A 22343-nucleotide genomic window follows, 5' to 3' on the forward strand; every position below is an offset into this window, starting at 1 on the left:
TTTCATTTGTGAATTGGGCTCCAGACAATTAGGATGCTCAGCTATCTATACAGTAATGTCTATGTGATGGTGTGTGTTATGTTGTCATAAAGCATTAACAAAAACTGTTTGCCACACAGAATGTGAAGATATTTAAACTGCATTACTAATTATTACAATTTTTATATTTCAGTATCGTATCACAAGTTGATTCATCTGTCTGCTACTAATTGTATTACGTCCTTAAACTCAACCCCGATTGTAAAATATGAACGTGTCAAAACTGACAACTTCCTGTGATCGTCTACTTGGTATGTAAGAATGAAATATTTTGATTCTGTAGAAGAAACTATTTGTGGAAAATCTTTTAAACTGATATAATCAAGTCAAATTGAACAATCTATGTTTGGCAGACGAAGTTTTAAAAATGGTTGCGTTTACAAAAATTATGAACAAAAGGGCTAAATTTGGGCAGGATTTGTGACATGACTGTGGGGAGTTTCCTGACCCAAGACATGCAGAATCAAACGAGGAGACGTAGGTAAGGAGAAGGCAAAGGTAACTGAGGGTGCACCGCCAGACGTGGCGGTGATGCTGAGCACAGCCCCGGGACTGTGTCTGTAGATAAACACTGGTGAGGGGTTGGACAGAGAGGAACAGAACCAAGAGGACTCAGTCTCCGTGGTTCTTACTGTGGGCAGAAATCCTGGAGCTTGGGAGGGCAGGCAGGACTGGGATGAGCAGCGTCTGTAGTCATCCGAAATCCAAGGGGGTGAGCGGTGGTAGAGAGCGGCTCGGTCCAGGCGTGGAGGGAGATCTGACTCGAAGGTGATGTCCAGGTAATAGCAGAGGTGGTCTGAGGAGAGAGTTCCCAAAGTGAGTAATCATCCGGTGAAGTGAAGTGATCTCTCAGCTCCTTATAAACGCTGGACCGGTTGATTAGGAATAGCCTGCAGCTGGCCGCTCTCCGGAACCGCCCACCTGCAGAGACTTGAGGCATAATGAACAGAATGGTGCTGAGTCACCCCAGATCCTGACAATCTGGTATCTTTTATGTAGACTGTTTGGTGAAATTTCCTGGAAAGCACTTTCTGGTGCAGATAATAGAAAACCAGCAGCAGTTACTTGGAATTATGCTGAGCCTTAATGAGTTTTGTGATTCCCTCAAGTGTTCATTTGCAGGAACTGTTTTATTTAGTTTGGGTTGAGTGGATGGTACCAGTCATTTGGAATGGAATAAGTGTAGTTAACAATCTGTAGAACTATTTTCTAAAAATATGTTTTATTTATAACAGTAAGGAGTTAAAACGGGTTATGATTACATCTAAATTGTCTTTAATACTCATTCAGTTGCATTAGGACTCATAGCTCTTTTAAATGTGAGCAAAATAGAATAAACCACGTTTTATAGAGACCATGTTGACTATAAATTAAAACAAGTGTGTTAATGTTCCCCGTTAACCACAAAAATAAATGACAAGCTCAAATTAGAAGCTGGAATTTTTAACAGGTGTTGTTTGTTCCCATATAGTCTATTATGAGTACAGCTTATATGACTGTTGTGGTGGTGCGTGATCGCCTGAGGAGACCAAATTCTCAGCCAAGCATTTGATTAGGCTGGTTTAGTTGCATGGGGGAGTGGGCTTGACAGCAGTCTGCACGGCCAAGCCTAGTGAGAAAATAATGATCTGATGAGAAGCTTTGGGGTAGGTCATCCCCATGGTAACCGTGTCAGAGATGAACTGGAAAAGTTAACCCTCTCAGGCTCAAAATAAGTTCTGATAAAAGGACGAACAACTAAGTACTTCAGGGGTACTTCTGAGTTAAAAAATGCTCATGAAACACGTATGTGGAGTAACCGGGTAGGTAGATTTTAACTGTCGCAAATCTGCAACGCCTGGCTCCAGAGGGTTAAAAAGAGAAAGCCCTGGCTCTAAACAGACTGCTGAGTAAGTTTTAGGAATTATCACCTAAAAATAAAACAGGATGCACATGTTTTTCTTTTGATGAACAGTTGATATAAACTGGACATTTTATATATTTTAAACCAAAAAACTGGAGCTAGCTAACATTTATGGCTTTGCTCTTGGGCGTCCAGCCTTTCCTCGGGCGTAAAATCATCCAGCCAACATCACAAACACAGATGATGGTTTGAAAACAAGTTAGCCTCGAGTGTTACTAAATGTCAGCTTAGTCGCATGCAGAAAAGGGGAACTTTGGATGGGCAGTGCAACAGAAAGGAGAGAAAAGAAGGTGGGTGGACTGCCTCATTTATTTCTGATGTTTACTTGCTGTTCCCAGACCTCTGGTTAGCAACGAGACGGAAATGCAAACAGCAGGAGTCACAGGGGGTCGGCAGAAAATCACATCCAGGAGCACATGTTTGCTTTTCCAGACACACACCTGTAGCACAGACTCTTAACACACACACACACACACACACACACACACACACACACACACACACACACACACACACACACACACACTAACACAATGCAATATGTAATGTGAACAAATCTGTAAATGTCCATAGAAACCAGAGCGTTGCTGCTTTTTTTTGTATCAGAACTGAGTTGTCTACAGGAGGGCTGTGAAGAGGTAGGGAGCAGAAGGATGTTTGATGTTCCCCTTAGTAATACGTATGGGTTCTTATAGAACCCGAAATGCTAGGAACCAGAATTCTTTTTGCAGTTTTACGTGATGCAAGGTCTGCCTTTCACTCTTGAATCAGCAAATGTAGTTAAATGAGCTAGACTCTGCACCACTCAAAAACTTTTACAACAACAGATGTTTTTAACTGATGGAGTACAACTTGGTATCAATTTGTTAACCTTCTGGAGGCAGGCGTTGCCGATTTGCAACGTTAAAACCTATAACTGGTTACTCCACCTACGTATTTCACAAGCATCTTTTAACTCCGAAGTACCCCTGAAGGACTTAGTTCTTCATCTTTTTATCAAAACTTATTTTGAGCCTGAGAGGGTTAATAGTTATTTTTGGGAATTGAGTCAGAGAAAGTGTTCAAGCTGATTTCAGCGCATTCAAAAAGATTTTCTCCCTCAGGAAAGGAGCTGTTTATTGGACAAGAAATGAAATTGGACTCTTATGAACAACGAGTTTTAAAACAGAAGTGAATAATGAGGCACGGAGCAGTAAAACAAGACAAAACCACAAGGTACAATTACAGCAGCATGGACACGATGGCAAAGCTTGGTCCATTTGTTGCTGTTAAAAAAGGAAAAGTGGTTTCACTGGTGAAGTCATTGTGAATAAGTCCAGGTCAAGACCCTGCATCTCGTTTCTTCATGCATGTTTCGCTGCTGTTTTCATGGAGTGGCTTCACATTTTGGTTTGCTGTGAAAGATTTCAGGGACATGTCAGAAGGTTTGGTGTTCAACAACTATATGAAATCACCAAGTTTAGCTCCAAAAGAGCAGAAACTAAGCCACAAACCATCTGAGTTCAACCTGAAATGTTAAACTTTTATTAGGTATGAAAAAGAACACACATCTGGAGTAATGTCATACTCAATGCGGACTTTGTTGTTGTTGTTAATCTAATTCATTTCCGTTTATTTAAATAGCACCAATTCACAACCAGAGCCATCCCAAGGCACTTTACAAAGTAAACAGTCCAATTAAATCTATTTATTAGTGCACTTATTTCAGTTCATTGTGCCAGTTAGGTTCTCTATCAAAGGAAATCCAACAGATTGCATTGAGCCACTGACTTGTTGTGTCAAGAGACTTTACACCAATCCTCATACTAAAGCCGGGCGGACACTGCGCAACTTTTTCACTCGTAGCACTCAGCTTCAGCTCAAACTGTACGACTTCCTCGCAGGGCAGATCTCACGAGTCATGTGCTCACACTGCACGACCCAGTTCTCGGATGCAACCTGACTGCTCACACTGCACGACCCAGTTCTCGGATGCAACCTGACTGCTCACACTGTACGTCTGGTAGCAACACGTCGACCCTAAAAATATGCTAAAAATAGCAGTTTTTACTCAACACGTCAGACTTTTTTGTCTTGTTTTGCCTGTTGTCCTTCGGGAGTGCTGCAGGAGGACACGCAGGGATTTATGGGGGTTGGATGAGGAAAACGAAATAAAGAAAGTAAATCTGTGTTTTGTGATCAGTTTAATTTGACATGAACACGACAAACACGCTTTCTTGACAATCTTTGTGAGTAAAAAAACGTGTAGAAACAAAAACGAACAGCGTGTGTTATTAGGGAAATAGCGGGCGAGCGGCGTTGATGCCGGATTGCGCATGCGCCGTGAGCGGTTCTGATACTTTTTGGGTCGCAGCTGCTCGCAGCGCCGCTTCAACAGTGCGATACCCTCATGATGGACGAGCAAAATTTCAAACACGCTAGAAGTTTGTGCGAGCTCACGACTGCTGATCGGTAGCTGGTCACGTGGTGTTAATCGCCTCTCGTAACCCCCTGTACACTACACGACGCTCAGCGTAAAACTCGCCCCGATCTCGTGGATTCTCGCACGAGTGGAAAATCGGCTCAAAAAAGTGAAAAAGTCACACAGTGTACGCCCGGCTTAAGACAGCATGTAGCAACAGTGGAGAAGAAAACTCCCTTTAAACAGGAAGAAACCTCAAAAAGTTTGGAAAACATGACCAGGAAACAATGTTGTTTCCTAGCAACAGTTTTAATGTTGTTTTATTAAAGTCTTGCATTTTACTTACTGTAAAGTGCATTGCCTATCTCTAAAACCCAAGATAACATTAATAAATACATAAATTAATTGATTGATTAATTAATTCATCCGTTCATTAATTCATTAATAATCCAAAGATAAATGCACATGAAATGTGTTTCTGAATCTTCATTTTGTCCACACTAGTTTTATATGAACATGCTAATTTGGATTTATCTATCTATTTATTTTTACCAGTGCCACCATGCACCATAAACCCAAATCACATGTAACATCTAATATCTCAAAAGATCCACGGTACTATTTATTTGCACTCTGAAACTTACAAGAATCTTGATAAAAGGCTGGCAGTCATGTCAGTGGAGCTCATTGTATTTTTCGTTTGACAAGACTCAACTCACACTGACAGAGCCCAAGATACAAAAATCCAAAGAGCGATAGAGACAGAGTGATACGGCAGTACCACGATGCTTCTGTCAAGCTTTCTCAAAGATCAGGTCAAACATAATTGCTAAAAAATGCCTGCATTTATCCGTATCTCTTTCTCTGGGCTGCCCTTTAGACAGCAGCTCTCTCTCAGATTGAAATCAAGTTGCACAGAGCTCTGCTGTTCTCTATCATTATCCCCAACCTCTCTCTTCTCTTAGTGTCAAGACAAATAACTGTAATATGTCTCGCTGCCTCCTTCTCTTCCACACATGTTGCTCACCTCTCTCCTTCTCACTCTGTGTGGAATAGAAACCAGGTTTTAAAACGTGGTTAAGGTAAAGTAAATTGACTTTCTCTTTACCATTTTTAACCAAATGCACACTGAGGCATTTGTCTATCTGTTTAAAAGGAACTATAGAGGCCTTGCAGAAAGTCGGCCAAGCAGCTCTGTCACTAACGTGGCATTATCCAACTCTGACTGCGAGAAAAACATGTAGAAAACAGCAAAAAGTACTTGGTACATACAGAAAAGTACTCATCCAGGGAATGTGAAATGGTGGCAAACAGTGTCTGACATGATGCTGTGACAGCCTGGTGATTCAGGCTGATAGTGTGCCTGTTCCTACCTTCTAGCATCTTTCTGTTAGCTGTCATTTTGTTAAATTTTACCACTACAAACATAATGGGATCTGTCTCTGTCTCTATCCTTTCATCCTCTTATCTCTGTCTCCGTGAAAATGCTGCTGTGAATTTCATTTTCACACCATGTTGCTGAGTGAAATAACCACAGAGGACAAGCAGTTTAGCTGTCTTCAAAATCCCAATAATACACTGGCGAGTGTCCACTTTATTGCAGACTTATCCATCCCTCCTTGTTGCCTGTGTCCTACCTGTCCCCATGTTTCTGTGAAATCTTTAAGGGGGTGTTGTCAACATTTTTATGTAAGATTCTGTGACTATTTAGTTTGAGCAACTTTAATCTTACCTGCTCTTCATGGAACCTTGAACAATTTCATTTTCAAACACAGTGACATTTGGATGTGCCGGTCAGACCAGCCAGGCCCAAACGAATTGCGAGGGTCTGCTGGAAATGTCTGGCAGAGTCTCCTGTCAGAAGGAGCTTCAAGTCCCACCTCCGACAGAACTTCCGAACAGAGAGGTTGGGCTCTCCCTCAGAGATTGGGTGAGAAGCTCGGTCATCCGGGATTGGCTCGGAGTAGATTCGCTGCTCCTCCTCATTGAGAGGAGCCAGTTGAGGTGGCTCGGACATCTGGTCAGGATGCCTCCCTGGTGAGGTTTTCCGGGCACGTCCAACCAGAAGGAGGCCTCAAGGTAGACCCAGGACATGTTGGAGGGACTATGTCTCTCATCTGGCCAGGGAACGCCTTGGGATTTTCCCGGAGGAGCTGGCCTAAGTTGCTGGGGAGAGGGTCTGGGCCTCTCGACTTAGGCTTCTGCCCCCGTGACCCGACTCCAGATAAGCAAATGAAAATGGATGAATGGAGCATAGTGACAACTGCGACTGATTGCTACTCAACTCAACTTCAACTTTATTTCTAAAGCACCTTTCAGGCACAGGGATGACAACGAAGCGCTGTACAGAGAAACAATGAAAATAACAGGACAGGAATTAAAAACAATAAAAGAAATGTAAAACAACATACAACTTACAAAAATAACCACTAAAAACGGCCAGTAGGTAAAGGTCAGATCAAATAAAAACGTCTTTAGCCTACCTTTACAAACCTACAGAGTAGGGTAACTCATTCCAGAGTTTTGGGCCTGCCACAGAGAGCGTCCTGTCTCCTCTTGTCTTTAGGCGGTTCTTAGGGACCGAGAGCAAAACAATATTTTACACACTGGTGGCCGTGCCGGGGTATACGGCTCTATCTGTGTCTGCAAGTATGATGGAGCCAGTCAATTAAACTATTTAAAAAACAATACAATTATTTTAAAACAAATTCTGAAATCAACAGGTGTAAGGATGCCAAGACTGGAGAAGCATGGTCAGAAATTATTTTGTCCACTAAAATCTTTGCAGCCACATTTTGCACCAGTTGTAGTCTCACTATAGTTGCCCTGCTCACACTAAATAGGATGGAAATGCAGTAATCAATTCGAGCCGTAATAAAAGCATGTACTACTATCTCCAAGTGGTGTCTTGTCAGGAATGGTTTCATTTTAGCTAAACGATGCAGATGATAAAAAGAGGGGGGCACAATTCCATTTACATGGGCATCTAAGCCCAGGGCACTATCAAGTTTGACTCTAAGGTTTACAACTGCTGTCTTTACCCTTGAATCAAACGGTCCACAGTCATGTGAGGTGGCATCAACGCTGCCATTAGGTCCGAATAGTCATTTAAAACAGCTTCACGCTCTAAGAGTCCATAGCCTTCTCCTGTTTCCTTCCAACAATCGTGTAAATTGTATGGGCAGCAAACATAATCTTTGACCGTCCAAACTCCAGCAAATTCTTTGTTCCTCTACTGGGATCCTAGCATGTTTCCAGGCCAGCCTCGACCCATGAGCTGTATCCAAATTCAGGGTTAGCATTCTTATGAGGACTCCTCCTACTTAGTTGATATTGGGTCCTTCCTCAATGATTAAAACCAGTAGTAAGCAGCTGTAAAATGTTCAACGAAAGAGCTTTTATATTTATTCCTGCATCTTCCTCAATGTGTGTCTTAAACTAAACTTGATGAAGTAGGCCTTAAATGGGTGGATGAACGATAGAGTCCCTGGAAATTGGCACAGCCATGATCCCACCAGCATGTCCTGTCAGCCTTGGAATCCACTCCGGGAAAGACTTACCTGAAACCCTCTAACCTGGAAAGGAACCAGACGGAGCCCTGCCCACATGAATGAACCACCTAAGCTGTGGAGGAGCAGCAACTCTACTCCAAGTCCCTCCCAGATGTCTGAGCTCCACATCCTGTTCTTAAGGCTGACAATGGCAACCCTGTTTGGGGCAGTTAATTTTTTGTCACCTGTGTTCACTATTTGGTTCTTTTACCCAACCCCTAAAATGATATATACATAGGTGAATGATGGCCTTGCTCCATATTCACTGATCTGTTGCTTTCCTCATTTTTCTTTTCTTCAATTGGGGATCTTCCTCCCAATCCAAAGTAGAAGATCCAACCATTTGTTCACTGAGAACCAATGCCTCAAATCGCATAGCAGTGAATGCAAATTATTTTTAAAAGCAATCTTCATTACTATCAATTTCATACGTCATGGTTGTTTGCAGGTCATTCTTTGATTAACTGTAAAATCAAGTATGGCCATTCTTAGCTGCTCGATACGATAAAGCACTACAGCTTGCTTTTTATATTAGTTGGTTTTAGAGGTAGGGTTAGAGTTAGGCACAATGCAGTCACTAAAATGAATGGAAGGCAATAATGGTCCTCAAATCTATAACAAGACCAGAATGTGTGTTTGTGTGTGTTTAACAACAAATATTAGCTCAGTGTTTCCACTTGTTTCTACTCTCCAACAGAAACAGATTTTATGAAGCTTTACTTTTGTCGTTTCTAGGAATAATGGTTTAAGCCTCCCTCGGCCGTATTATATGGCTGATGAGGATGATGAGCGGCCCTTCATCTGCTCTCTACCTGTCGACAATGGCATCATGTCCTGTTTGGATGTCCCAGCTCGACGTGAAGGAGGACGAGCATGCTGCCTGGATAAGGAGGACGTGCTGTATCGCCAGTCACTTGGCCTGAGCCCTGAACCTTTGTCCAATGGCAGCAACAGTGTTGCTGGTCTGTGTGTCAACTGGAACCAGTACTATACAAGATGTCATACTGGAAGCACTAACCCACACAAAGGAGCAATCAACTTTGATAACATCGCCTATGCCTGGATTGTCATCTTTCAGGTGTGTATGTGGATTAAATCTTACATTAAATATCTAACGTAACTGCACTTGTTTTTGTGCATTTGCTTTTTATTTTTTAAGGGTTTTTTGAGAAGCATTTCAGACTCAACGTTTAAGGGTACTTAATGAATAAAAACACTATTTCAAGTAGATACATTTTCAGAAGCATCCTGTTTGCTTTTTTAAAAAAATGAGAAAAAGTCAGGCAACATTTATGGTATTTTATTTCTCTAAAAGCTCACATAAACAGCTGTGAATGACACAATAAATACAAGGTAAGCATGAACTTATTTTTCTGGATGTCTTTGTAACACAGTCAGCTCTTTAAGCATTTAAACAAAACAGTTTCTTGTCTGTAAGACTTCAAATCTAATCTGTATGGTTTCAACCCTCAGTTTTGATAAAAGGACGAACAACTAAGTCCTCCAGGGGTACTTCTGAGTAAAAATAAATGCTCTTTTCTTTTAATAGTCCCACTCCATGTTTTAAGATAATGCAGTTTAAATAAATAGATATAAAATGTTTAATATGTTTATGCTTGTTACATCATTATTTATGCCTTCAGTGACTTCAGACTTCAAGCCCATCCGACTTCCATAAAACAATGAAAGAAAATACAAAATTCTCCATTCTTTTTAGTAGTTCTTAGTTCCTGTTTTTGCCTGAGCCTGTTTTTGACCTTGCATACATGTAAAACGCATTCAGACATTTTAGACATTTTTATTTGCCTTAAGAATCTGGCTTCTTTTATTACTAACGTCAATGAGTAATTTGGGATTTTCACACTCAATCCAAAAAGAGGTGCTTTGTTTAATGACCAGTTAATGAAGAATTTAATGAGAGCTTTTGGTATTTTGTATACTTGTTCTTATCAGGGATTTTTATGCAACTTTCCAGTAGTTTTTAATGATTTCTCCGATACTTGTCTCATCAGTGTGTTTCGCTGTTTCTGATGTTTAGTTTGGCTTCTCCACTGAACAGAGCTACAGAGGAAACAGCCTACAACCCATGCTTAACCATCTGCAAGAGAAAGTTATTTTTAAGGTTGTGAAAACTCAGACTGTGGAAATTATGTAATTATGTTTTGCAAACCCTCTGAAACAAAGCTTTCTAATCAGATCCTAATTTTATTATGCTCCCTTGTGGGGGTGTCTACAGTTAAAATAAGAGGAAATGTAAGCTCTGCAGATCAATATGTTTAAGACTGATTTAAAAGAAAACACTGTAACATGGCCTCGTCATGTCTTACACATAAAATGTTTAGTGGCATCTGTGAGGCTGAAGGAGCGTATTTAGACTCTGAGGAAATGCACCGTAAATTAAACTTAGAAACTTGGAACTGATAAAATAGTTCTGGTTTGGCTCTATCCATTTCCAACACCCTTACCAGTTACGTAAAAAAGATTCAAATCTACTACTTAAGTCGTGTTTTTTTTTGTTTGTTTGTTTGTTTTTGTTTGGTTTTGTTTGTTTTGCACAGGATAAAAAGTCTGCCTCTTTTGGGGCTGTGAACTGTTTCCAGGCAATGATTAAAGGCTCAATGAATTCTTTCCAAACTAAAATGCCCAATGCATCATCCCAAAACCTTGACTTTTGATACTGACAACACATCAGTTTCTCAACGTTCTCTGCTTCAGAGTTATTAGAAGCTGAAAATGTTGTCAAATGTTCTTGGCTGAGAGGCAACATTACTGTCACAGTAGTGCTCACCTTTTCTTCCAGCCTTCTTTTCTGGATGTCCCAACTGGAAGAGCAAATGGGGCTTCAACCCTGTCACTGAATCAACTTTAGGAGAGGGTCTTCAACAAGACCACTTTAATTATGTAGCTGAAGAAAGACGCATAACCGACTTCACCCTACTAGGAAACAGTCCTCTGACTGTCCAACGGTCTCAACCCTTTGTTGTAGGTGATCACTCTGGAAGGCTGGGTGGAGATCATGTACTATGTCATGGACGCCCACTCTTTCTATAACTTCATCTACTTCATCCTGCTGATTATAGTAAGTCATGCTTTTGTTCGCTTTCAATTTGAAAAATGTGGTGAAACCCTGTTTAACACATTTTAAACATTAGCTGAAATTTGCCACTGCTAATTATACCATGCATGGTATCTGCCTTTGCTTGCCCTGATCTCTTCACCTACATTGCTATTCCTGTGCGCGTGCACACACACACACACACACACACACACACACACACACACACACACACACACACACACACACACACACACAATCTGTCAGTGTCACGGTGAGAGGCAAGCTCAAATCCCCGAAGAATCCCCCCTTTGTTCAGTTAAAACACTTTTTAATTCCAGTCCTTTAGCTTCTGCGCGTGTGCCACAGCAGGCTTTTGTGTGTGAGCGCTGATGCGTGTTTTCCTCACTATATTTCTATTTTAGCCCCGTCTGAGAGTACTTATGTGTGTGTGCTAGTGTTATCATAATGCTGCGTGACTGCTAGCTCCAGCTACTTTGCTACCCAGGGGCTGTCTTGTCTTTTTATTACACTTTTAATTGCCTGCCTTCAGAGTCAGATCCCTGATTTTCTACTTTTTTTTACGTCCCTGCTTCTTCACTAATTCTATCATTGTGTCTCTTTCCCTAGCATCACTCTCTCCCTAAATCTGTCAGTTCTTCCAGCTTACAACCACCAACTAATCCACACACTCTACCCACCCTCTCACACCTCATCCATCTTTGCCTCACCCTCTGAGCATCACTATTTTCCCTAACCTCCTTTCTTTTTTCTTATTTGCTCTTCCTCTCTTCTCCCCCGCTGCCTTCATTTCATCTCCTCTTTCTCACTGAGCGGGATGCTGGGCACCAGTCGTGTATCTGTCACTCCACTCTTTATTCTCAGTCACGCAGAAGCACATGCATTCACTCACAAACAGACACACGTCCACATTTACCGGCACACACACATTCACAAAAGGACACATTCTCACGCTCTTTCTCAGATTTGCTGTTGGACATTATCCATCACATCAAGCCACTAAAATTGCCTCGCTACAGATGATTTGTGATATAATGCACGTCTTTTGATGCAGAAACATCATTGATGAAGGGTGAACGGGGGAAGATGGGAGAGAAATAACCAAAGGCACGAGTAAGGGGTTTGTGAAAAGAAAGAAAGAAAACCGATGATGAAAGCTGTGTGAAAACGGAACAAAAAAAAGAATAGATAAATATAAAGCAATTACATGAGTAAAGTAAGAGGAATGATAGGAAGCAGGCTTAAGAGAGCTGGTGGTGAGGAGGGAGGGAAGCATGGGAACTGGGTTGATAAATGCATGAGCAGGGGAGACCAGGAAGTGATGGACTCAAATGTCGGCATGAAATCAGGAGAGGATTGGAGGGTGAGTGAGAGGAGGTGAGCAGCTCTTTGAAGTTAAATGAAATGTCCTTAATTAAAGGGAATCTTTCATCTATCCTCTAGGCTCACATGTTGGGAGGTGACACACTGATCACAGGGTCTACCTAAACACCGTGTCATACAGTCTGCTGCTGCAACACAGCCAGCAAATATACACACTTTATTACACGTCTGTGAATAATATACCTAATTGCGGCAATTTAAACAAAATTAAACATACCATAAAACATGGATTAGGACTGAGACCATTTTTAAGAAACCAATAACAACTTGATAAATTGCATTTGTTGCTAAAATGTGTGAATGTTGAATGACTTTGCTAAAATGAAGAAGATGCAAGTAGAACTGCTTTAGATAGTCGAGGTGTAAAGATTAATAAAAAGGTTTGAAAAGTTCAAAAATATTTGAAAGATTGTCAAAGATGTAGCATTAGAGTTAAAAAACACAAACACAAATATGTTTAATTGTGTTCAGAAACTTTTAATGATCTAATATTTGTTACTTGATAACTTGCTCTCAATTTGGAGCAAGCGTTTACACCCGAGCTATTCAACTCTGGTTCTAGAGGGTCAGTGTCCAGCACATTTTAGTGGTTTCTCTGCTCCATCTGTAAGGCCTGACTCGAGCTGAGCTGGACCGGAGCGAGAGTTCGGATTGTTGCGTGTATTTTGACCCAAGCGCGGAGTGACTGACGCCGGGCAGATTGACATGCTCTAGGAGTCAAACCGTACAAAGCTAGTGAGCACGGCAGCTCCAAAAGGAAACGAGCTTACTGTGAGTCAGCAGGGTGAGTGGCTTGGGCTGGTCTGGTCAGAACAGGCTTGAGTAATCCGATAGGATCTGATAAGAACTCGGAGCATAGTCTTTTAGGAACGATGACTGAGTGGTTTGGTGTTGAGCTGCACTTCCTTATGTAGACGTGGCGGGTGACGTGAGCCGGAAGGCCGGCACTGGGAATGCTGGGTAGTGGAGTTCGACTGGGCTGAGTGAGTGTGGTTTCCTCCAGGGGAGGATGTTGAGGGTTGAGAAGAAGGCAACGTGACACCATCACACTTGATTCAGAGGTTGAATCACCTGTGCAGCAGCTCACCCAGCTCTGCAGAAGCCTAATTACCTGCTGATTGAAATCAGGTGTGTTGAAACAGAGTTAAAACTAAAAGGTGCTGGTTGACACTGTATCTCTGCGTACCACAAACCCTCCTTTAAATCACATCTTAAGCACCCATGGTCACTATGAATTGCTGCTACCACCACAATTAACCACCACAATCTTACTCTTGGCCTTTTTACAAGCATCTAATCGGCACAGCTTGACTCAGCTCAATTTTACTCTATGTGTGTTTTTTTTTGGGTGGTTTTCTATTACAATTGAGAAACAGATCTAGTGGGTGGGCTCGTCTAAGCAGGGTGACCACTAAAGTTTCTAAAAGACAGTGAGGTGATCTGTACTCGACAAAAAAAAACAACAAAAAAAAAAACTGCACAACAATGGAAGACAGTGTAGCGATGTTGTGACGTTTTGTCATACTCTAAAATGAAGAGACTCGGAAAAGGCTGCAAGCAGCAAAAATGAAAGTTCAGGAGAGTTTGGGTGACTCCACCCCTTAGCCAATCAGCAACCAACTATCTTCTGACATCACATTTTAGGCCCCGTCTGGTATGCTTGCAACTAAATCTAAGTTGTTACTAATAAAGGGATGGCAACAATGGATCTAATACCAACAGGAAAGCCTTACATCAACACCAGTCCAAGTCAAGCCAAAGCATGTGAATGAATATTGTGTTGTAAGGTGCCTTGGATGGTTCTGACTAGAAGGTGCAAGATAAATACAATTTACCAAACTATAAGAGCCTGCTGCACTAACGAAGCCAGCTGGATCCGTTTAGGTGCAAACACAACATTAGGGTCATGTGACTGAAACAAAGTAGCTGGAGTGGGCAGGTCTATGATTGCCATTCATGAGTCTGACCACAGGGGGAAGAAACTGTTTTTGTGGTAAGTTGCCACATGGGAGCATGTCGAAGAGATGAGATGGGTCTGCTGTGACCCAACCAGTACGCCTCAATGACCTGGAGGTGTACAGGTCCTGTAGGGAGGGGAGTTTACAGCCAATGGCCTTCTCAGCAGAGTGCACGGCACGCTGCAGCCTCTTCTTGTCCCTGGTGATGGCTCCAGGATACCACACTGTGATTGAAGAGGTGAGGATGGACTCAGTGACTGCGGTGTGGAACTGCCTCATCGACTTTGCTGGCAGGTTGAATTTCTTCAGCTGCCTCAGGAAGTACATCCTCTGCTGGGCCTTTTTTACGATGGATAATCTGCACTGAAGAAAATGTTTAGCACACAGCAAATTTGAAAGTTCTGAATTAACACTCACAGTTAAAATTAACACTTCTTCAGACTTTATATGGGAACCATTGCTTCAGTGTTAAATCAACACTTTTAAAAGAGTGAACATTTTAACACCATTTTAGTGTTAATACTCAACTCTGCTGGTGTTAAATTTTAACACCAGCAGAGTTTACAAAATGCACCAAATTAGTGTTAAAACTCCACATGTAAACACTTGTTGAGTTGAATTGTGACACCAAGACAGTGTTAGCCTAACTCTCTAAAGAGATCATTTCGGTGACGTGTACACTAGAACCTGCGTTAATTTTCAGAGTCGGTTTACACTCAAGTTATTAATCACCACCATGTTTTAATGAATTGTAATACTTTTTAGTGTGCCATGCCAGGAAGCTACCAGCTACACAAATAAACACTAGCTAACTCAAGTTGTACACCTCATGACTGTAATCAGTCAGTGGGAGAGGATCACAAGGAGTAGAGTCCTGATCACATAGCGTGGACCTTATAGTACTTTTTTAATGTGACCGTGGAACGCACAGCGGCCCGATTCTTTTGACCGGCCTCCTCACTTATGGTACAAACATGGATGTAATTGTGTGTGTGTGGGGGGGTGGGGGGGTGGGGGGATCCCCCCCCCCCCCACACACACACACACACTTTTTCCAAAGTCAAGTTTTGACCCCTGCACTTTTTACCATCCAAAAACAATCGTCGTCGTCGTCGTCTTCCTCCGCTTATCCGGGTCCGGGTCGCGGGGGCAGCATCCCAACTAGGGAGCTCCAGGCCGTCCTCTCCCCGGCCTTGTCCACCAGCTCCTCCGACAGGACCCCAAGGCGTTCCCGGACCAGATTGGAGATGTAACCTCTCCAACGTGTCCTGGGTCGACCCGGGGGCCTCCTACCGGCAGGACATGCCCGAAACACCTCCCCGGGGAGGCGTCCAGGAGGCATCCTGACCAGATGCCCAAACCACCTCAACTGGCTCCTTTCGATCCGGAGGAGCAGTGGTTCTACTCCGAGTCCCTCCCGAATGTCCGAGCTCCTCACCCTATCTCTAAGGCTGAGCCCGGCCACCCTACGGAGGAAACTCATTTCGGCCGCTTGTATCCGCGATCTCGTTCTTTCGGTCATTACCCAAAGCTCATGACCATAGGTGAGGATTGGGACGTAGATCGACCGGTAAATCGAGAGCCTGGCTTTCTGGCTCAGCTCCCTCTTCCCCACGACAGATCGGCTCAGCGTCCGCATCACTGCAGAGGCCGAACCAATCCGCCTGTCGATCTCCCGATCCCTCCTACCCTCACTCATGAACAAGACCCCGAGATACTTAAACTCCTCCACTTGAGGTAGGACCACTCCCCCGACCCGGAGTTGGCAAGCCGCCCTTTTCCGGTCGAGAACCGTGGTCTCAGATTTGGAGGTGCTGATCCTCATCCCAGCCACTTCACACTCGGCCGCGAACCTACCCAGCAAGAGCTGAAGGTCGGAGCTGGATGAAGCTAGGAGGACCACATCATCCGCAAAAAGCAGAGACGAGATTCTCCTGCCACCAAACTCGACACACTCCACACCACGGCTGCGTCTAGAAATTCTGTCCATAAAAGTGATGAACAGAACCGGTGACAAAGGGCAGCCCTGGCGGAGTCCAACCCTCACCGGGAACAGGTCCGACTTACTACCGGCTATGCGGACCAAACTCACGCTCCTCTGGTAAAGGGACTGAATGGCCCTTAACAGAAAGCCACCCACCCCATACTCCTGGAGCAAAAACAATATTACACTATATTAAATTGACACTGGTTGAGCTCTAGGACCAAGTGGAAAACAACCGTTTGTGTTGAAGCCTGTTTCCCATTAGAACAAACTGTAAAGATACACACACTTTTAAACTGAAAATTACGTCCATGGGTACAAACAGGGGCGTAGCACCAAATTCTGGGCCCTAGGTACAAGTCTTCTAGGTGGGCCCCCATGCTCAATTACTTAATATCTCTCTTACACATTTTTTGTCATGCTATAAGACAAGATAATAAATATGATCTTAGTTTAACCTCTATATTGAGCAAATACAAATGCCAGCATAACAAAAGTGAAATGCCCAGACTTCACATATAATTATTTTTATTTGCCAACAATGTGTTCAAACAAAAATCCTGGAATTTATTTTCCAGTAAATGCCCACTGACGGGTCTTCATGTTAGCAAAATCACTTATGAGACCTTTAAAGTCCAATCCTTTGGCTAATTGGCTTTCAATAGACAGAAGAGCTAGGCTGTTCAGTCTATCCTGGGACATTGTTGATCTCAAATAATTTTTCACCAGTTTCAGTTTGCTAAAAGCCCGTTCACCCCCAGCAACAGTCACAGGTAGTGTGCAAAATATCCTCAGTCCAATACAAACTTCTCCAGAAATGCTCTGTAATTGCATCCTGTAGATGGCATTAAGCAGCTCAAGAGGAGACCGAATGTGTGGGAATGTGGCACCATATATTGTTCTCAGGTGTAGCATCTCATTCTCAAATTCAGCTGTGAGATCCTTGTAATATTTTCTCATCAGTGCCTGGCATGATATCTTCATCTGCTCTTCGGTCATGTCTGTCATGGTTCATGATGTTAAGCTTTGCTGATATATATTGATAGATTAAATACATATGACATGAAATAAACCAGGTTCTCTCTGTGAATGTAATGTACTCTAAATTTTATAATCCCTGCATTATCAGCCAAATTATAAGATTGTCCGTTTTCAAGATCAAATATAAAGAAATTTAAAATAGGCTTAAAATATCTAACCAAGTCAATAACAATCCTCTAACACCAGTGTCATCATGCTATACGAAAAACAGTGGCAGCTTCTCATTCCTGAGATTACCACGAATCCATCGATACCAAGTTTGTCCTGGTCCATGACCGGGAAGGAGCTGAAATATCCACACAGAGTGAACATGTTTTTCCTGCGAGGTCCGCGAATTAATTGGCGGCGGCCGCCCGCGATAATAATTCTGATTAATATATATATTAATTAATTAGTGTTATCACTGATAACACTAATTAATTAATATTTGATCTTGATGGTGAAACTAAAGGCGTTTAACACTGAACACCTAACATGAATGCAGCTTCTGAGAGCTAGCTAATATCAGCTAAAACTGTGTTCTGCTGCTGCTGCTCACCGTCCTTCTACTTGCTTCTGTTCAATTAACTTTTCCTCCTTCTCCTTCTTTTCTTTTCTGGAAGCCAGATTTCCCTTTCTTGGGAAAAGACATGACTGACTCTCCTGCCTCCAGCTCTGGCTGTCGGCATCTGCGATGTCTCATAGCTGTACATGCGGCCGTGCAGCCCTGGCCGCTGGTGTGGACTAAACCACTTTGCACATTTTTAAGGGGTGATAGATGCCTCAGAGATTATTCAGTTATTATTTTTAAGGCGAAATTCTGTTTCTTAACCTCTTTATCCAGGTAAAGGGAAGTTTATTAAGACATTTAGTAAGTTGGGGAGAAAAACAACAACAATAAAACATTTTTATTCAAAGCTGTCTCAGGGCCCCTCCCTGCAGTGGGCCCTGGGTAAACGATACCCTCCCCCCCCCCCAGTCCGACGCCCCTGGGTACAAACATGACATAGCAAGCAAAACCACATTTGCAACAGTGAACAAAGTACTAACAACATAACTCCTCAAAATAAACATGCATAAACACCCCAAAATAGAACAAACTAACTAAAAACACGACTACCCACAATGCACCTCGCCCATTGCATCTCCTGCAGCTCTCTGCAGCCAATCGGTCACTACCAATCCAACTTTTAGAATAAAAGGATGGAGTCTACAAATTAACTCTGCAGGTGTCACAGCTTCTGTGGGAGTTCAGAGCTAGATTTTCAGGAGTTATTTTGTCCAAAATGACACCTACAGAGTTGATTAGGAAACACTCCTTTTAACACTGGGTTTTAACTCTCATGTCAGGGTTATATATCAACTATATAACTCATTTTAGTGTTACATTAACTATTCTTGGTGTTAAATTGGACCAACACCAGAAAATTAACACTTTTGAATTTGAACATGATGCATCATGTTCAAGTTTGGTTTTCTGTTGTAAATTAATCTCAAAACAATGAAAACATGCACCATAGCTGTGCTTTGCCCCAAAGTCGAAGCAGATCTGTTTCTCTCCAGATTCTCTCCATAGAGAAGATAATTGACAGTCAGGCTTTTGTCAGCTTTGTTGCAGCTTGTTTCAAAGCTCGTCTCACAAACAGACTTAGTGGAACTAAGTGATTTACCATTCCGATGTTAAGCTTTCTGTTCACATCATAGCTTGTCATCACCGAACTGGTGGACAGATTGAGAGACTTTTAATAATATTTAATAAGCTTATGCATAATACAGAGTATGGAGAAATGAAAAGCCGCGAGCAACAGCAGACCGGACTAATCGAGAAAAAGGAATTACGGAGTGCGATGAGTTTTGACAATTTCCCTTACATGACATCCATGCTGACGAGCTGTGTTAAATCACACTGAGAGAGGTAGAGTGTGTGGGGTAAGTGATACAAGATGGTGCTGGAAGGAAAATAGATGACAAGAGACAGCGACAGATGGAGAGACAGTTGAAACAAGTGGGATAAAAATGTAGAGTTAGATAAATACTTTACACCGATTATGATCATCTAGAGTTGGAACAAAAACACTCATTAGAATAAAGATCAAAGATGGTGAAGTGTTTGGTTAGGGTTAAATCAAGATTTCAGCAACCAAAGGTGATATTTTTAACATGTTTTGTTACACAGATTTGTGTTATAAGCCTTTCAGTCTGACAAACTAATCTCTGAAAATGTGTTTGAGATCAACTGAACATCTGTGCATTCATGTCCCAAGGACAGTCATGCCTGTTTTATTATTCAGCATTCACAAGGAGACAGTTTATAAAACAGCTAAAACACCTTTTTGCATGCATGTCTCCTGTTGGACGTTTCTCATTGTGAGCAAGTCTTTCTACGCAGCACTGTAAGCTCTTTATTGAAAGAGTCAGGTCTGGACTCCAGCTGAGCCATTTCAAAAGCTTTAACTTTTCTGACCTTTCTGGTTGTATGGTTCAGGATTATTTTGTCTTTTTGCATAAAAACTATAAAGAGAGTCTAAGCTGAAAATTGTCTAAGGCACTAGCCGGAGTTAACGTGGACATACAACAGAATGAACACAGAACTGATATAAATAAAACGGACTGCGTGCACCCTGAGAAATCCATTTGTGACCAAAGTTATTGTTCTGCTGCCTGCATGGTCTGGCAAATGTATCTGTGCATGCATCTTTATTTGAAAAGTGGTTTTCTAAGTGTGTTTTACAGTGTAGAATAATAGTGTTTTTTTACCTTAACTTGTGTGTGCTTATTCTAACTGACAAAATAGCCACTGTTTTAATAAGAAGGAACCCAAAAAGCAGGATAGGTTTAAAAAAAAAAAAAGCTTTCAGAGAAACCTTGACAAAATGCTTAGTTCAAACCAGAGCATTCTGGAGCATCATGGGAACTTTTTGGCACACTGATAGTTGATCATTTAAAGAGCTGATGTCAGCTGGTATAGGCTGCACAAGTTCTGCAAATCTGGCATCCAATAAAAAGCAGTTCAGTTTTATTTCTGGCTCTGACTCTTCTACATAAAGTTTAAATGTTCCTCGTTTATACGTATGTATAGCCTTTCTCCTGATACTTTTTTGACCAACAGTCCAAAAACAAACTTGTTTGGTCAGTTAGTGACTCCATGCATCTAAAGTGGGGCATACACTGTGACTTTTTCACTCACAGCATTCAGCTGTACGACTTCCTCGCAGAGCAAAGCAAAGCTCACGGGTCATGTTATCACACTTTTTTTTGTATATTCATTCTGTGTTTTTCTTCTGAATGCGTTTTTAAGTTCTTTTTTTAAACACAGGAAGGTATTTTTACTTTGCTGACAGTTTCGATCACTCCTGCATCAGAGCTAGCCGCTAATGGCGGAGAAGGAAGTGACGCCGCCATTAGCGGCTAGCTCTGATGAAGATCGCAGGGGTGATCAAAACTGTGAGCAAGGTAAAAAAAAACTTTACTGTGTCTAAAAAAGGAACTTAGAAATGCATGTTATCACACTATGACCCAGATGCGACCTGCTCGTGCTGAATGTCTGGTAGCAACATGTCAAACCTGAAAATATGCTAAAAACAGTAGTTTAACACAACTCGTCAGACGTTTGGCAAAAACTCAGAAGACTGTTGAGCTGTTCTTGATGTAGTATGCTCTCCTTCAGGCTTGCCATAGAAGGACACGCAGGGGTTTATGGGGGTTGGAGGAGGAAGATGAAAAAAAGGAATTAAACAATGCTTTGGGATTTGTTTTATTTGACATAAATGAGGAAAACACATTTTCTTGACAACCCTCGTCATTGTGTGTGGAAAAAAGTGGAAAAATAAAAGAAAATGGCGTGAAATACCTGTGGAACCAGGTTGGCGCGTGCGCTTTGTGAGTGGTTCTGGTACTTTTGGGTTGCTTCAACAGTGCGATACCCTTATGAGGGACGAGTAAAATATCAAATATATTTGATGGTTGTGCAACTGCATGATTGCTAATCGTTACACCCTGAATACTACACAACGCACAATGCAAAACTTGCTCCAACCACCAAGATTCTCGCACAAAAGTAAAATTGTCTCAAAATGGTCAAAAATTTGAAGTGATGCAAAAATTGCAGCTTTAGAAATGAGTGTAAGAATGGTTGTCTGCTAATCTTCACTCACTTAGGATGTACCTCACATCTCATTCAATGATCACTTGAGATAGGTAGCAGCTCCAAGCTACCTCTTGCACAAGATCAAGCCAGTAGACTATTACAACGTGTGTGCTGTACCATAGACGCCATACCTGAAAACAGACTAAAACAACTAAAAAAGGCGCTAAGAGAGATTAAATGTGTGACTGTTCAAGTAACAGTTTTAATGCTGGGAGCTACTTAAGGAAATTATCCATCATCCATTCTCTCTTATTGCGATGACGTGACTCTGGTGAAAATACAAAAAAGACACAAGTGTGCACGCACACCCGCACACACACAGAGGGAGAAAAGAATCCAACTTTATTTCAGCAGCTCCAACAGACTGTGAGAATCAATATTTGATGGGACCAGAGAAAGTGCTGAATGGGTGCTCGGACCTGTCGTATTCCATTCAGTCCATGAGTTTTCATCTGGGATAAAACCCAAACATAACCTCCCACTTTGAATCAATGAAGAGCCGATTTACATGCAAAACACTGGCCTATACACCCTGGCTTACACAACCGAGTACATTTACCTTCAGTCTTCATTTAGATGAAGAGTGGAATGGGGTGAGCTGGTTCACCATCACCATTGATCTCAGTACACTACTTCTCCCCCTTTTCCACCTTGTTGCTGATCTCTTTTTTTTCCACTTTGGCGCTGCTATTCAGGGTGACCTTAACATTTTCTTTTCTTCTCTTTTGTTATTACTCTCCTTCTTTCACCTGCTGCATTTTGCAGAATGTCAGCCATGCACATCAGACATTTAAACCGCAACACAGTTGACGTTTTTGATTAAGAAAAAATTTCAGCCTGTAGAAAAACAACATTTAATGCTGAGTTACTGTTTGGTGGGC

The 22343-nt window shown here is 42.0% G+C and overlaps 1 protein-coding gene across 1 annotated transcript in view; it reads left to right on the forward strand.

Moving 5' to 3' along the window:
* Positions 1-22343, forward strand: part of LOC107391375 (voltage-dependent T-type calcium channel subunit alpha-1I) — a 374405-nt gene that overhangs the window by 208588 nt on the left and 143474 nt on the right. The window contains exons 7-8 of the mRNA XM_070549995.1: positions 8630-8972; positions 10881-10973. Of these exons, the coding sequence (XP_070406096.1) occupies positions 8630-8972; positions 10881-10973 (436 nt within the window). The remainder of the gene's footprint in view (positions 1-8629; positions 8973-10880; positions 10974-22343) is intronic.

Source organism: Nothobranchius furzeri, chromosome 4, assembly GCF_043380555.1.
Source record: "Nothobranchius furzeri strain GRZ-AD chromosome 4, NfurGRZ-RIMD1, whole genome shotgun sequence".
Classification (NCBI taxonomy): domain Eukaryota; kingdom Metazoa; phylum Chordata; class Actinopteri; order Cyprinodontiformes; family Nothobranchiidae; genus Nothobranchius; species Nothobranchius furzeri.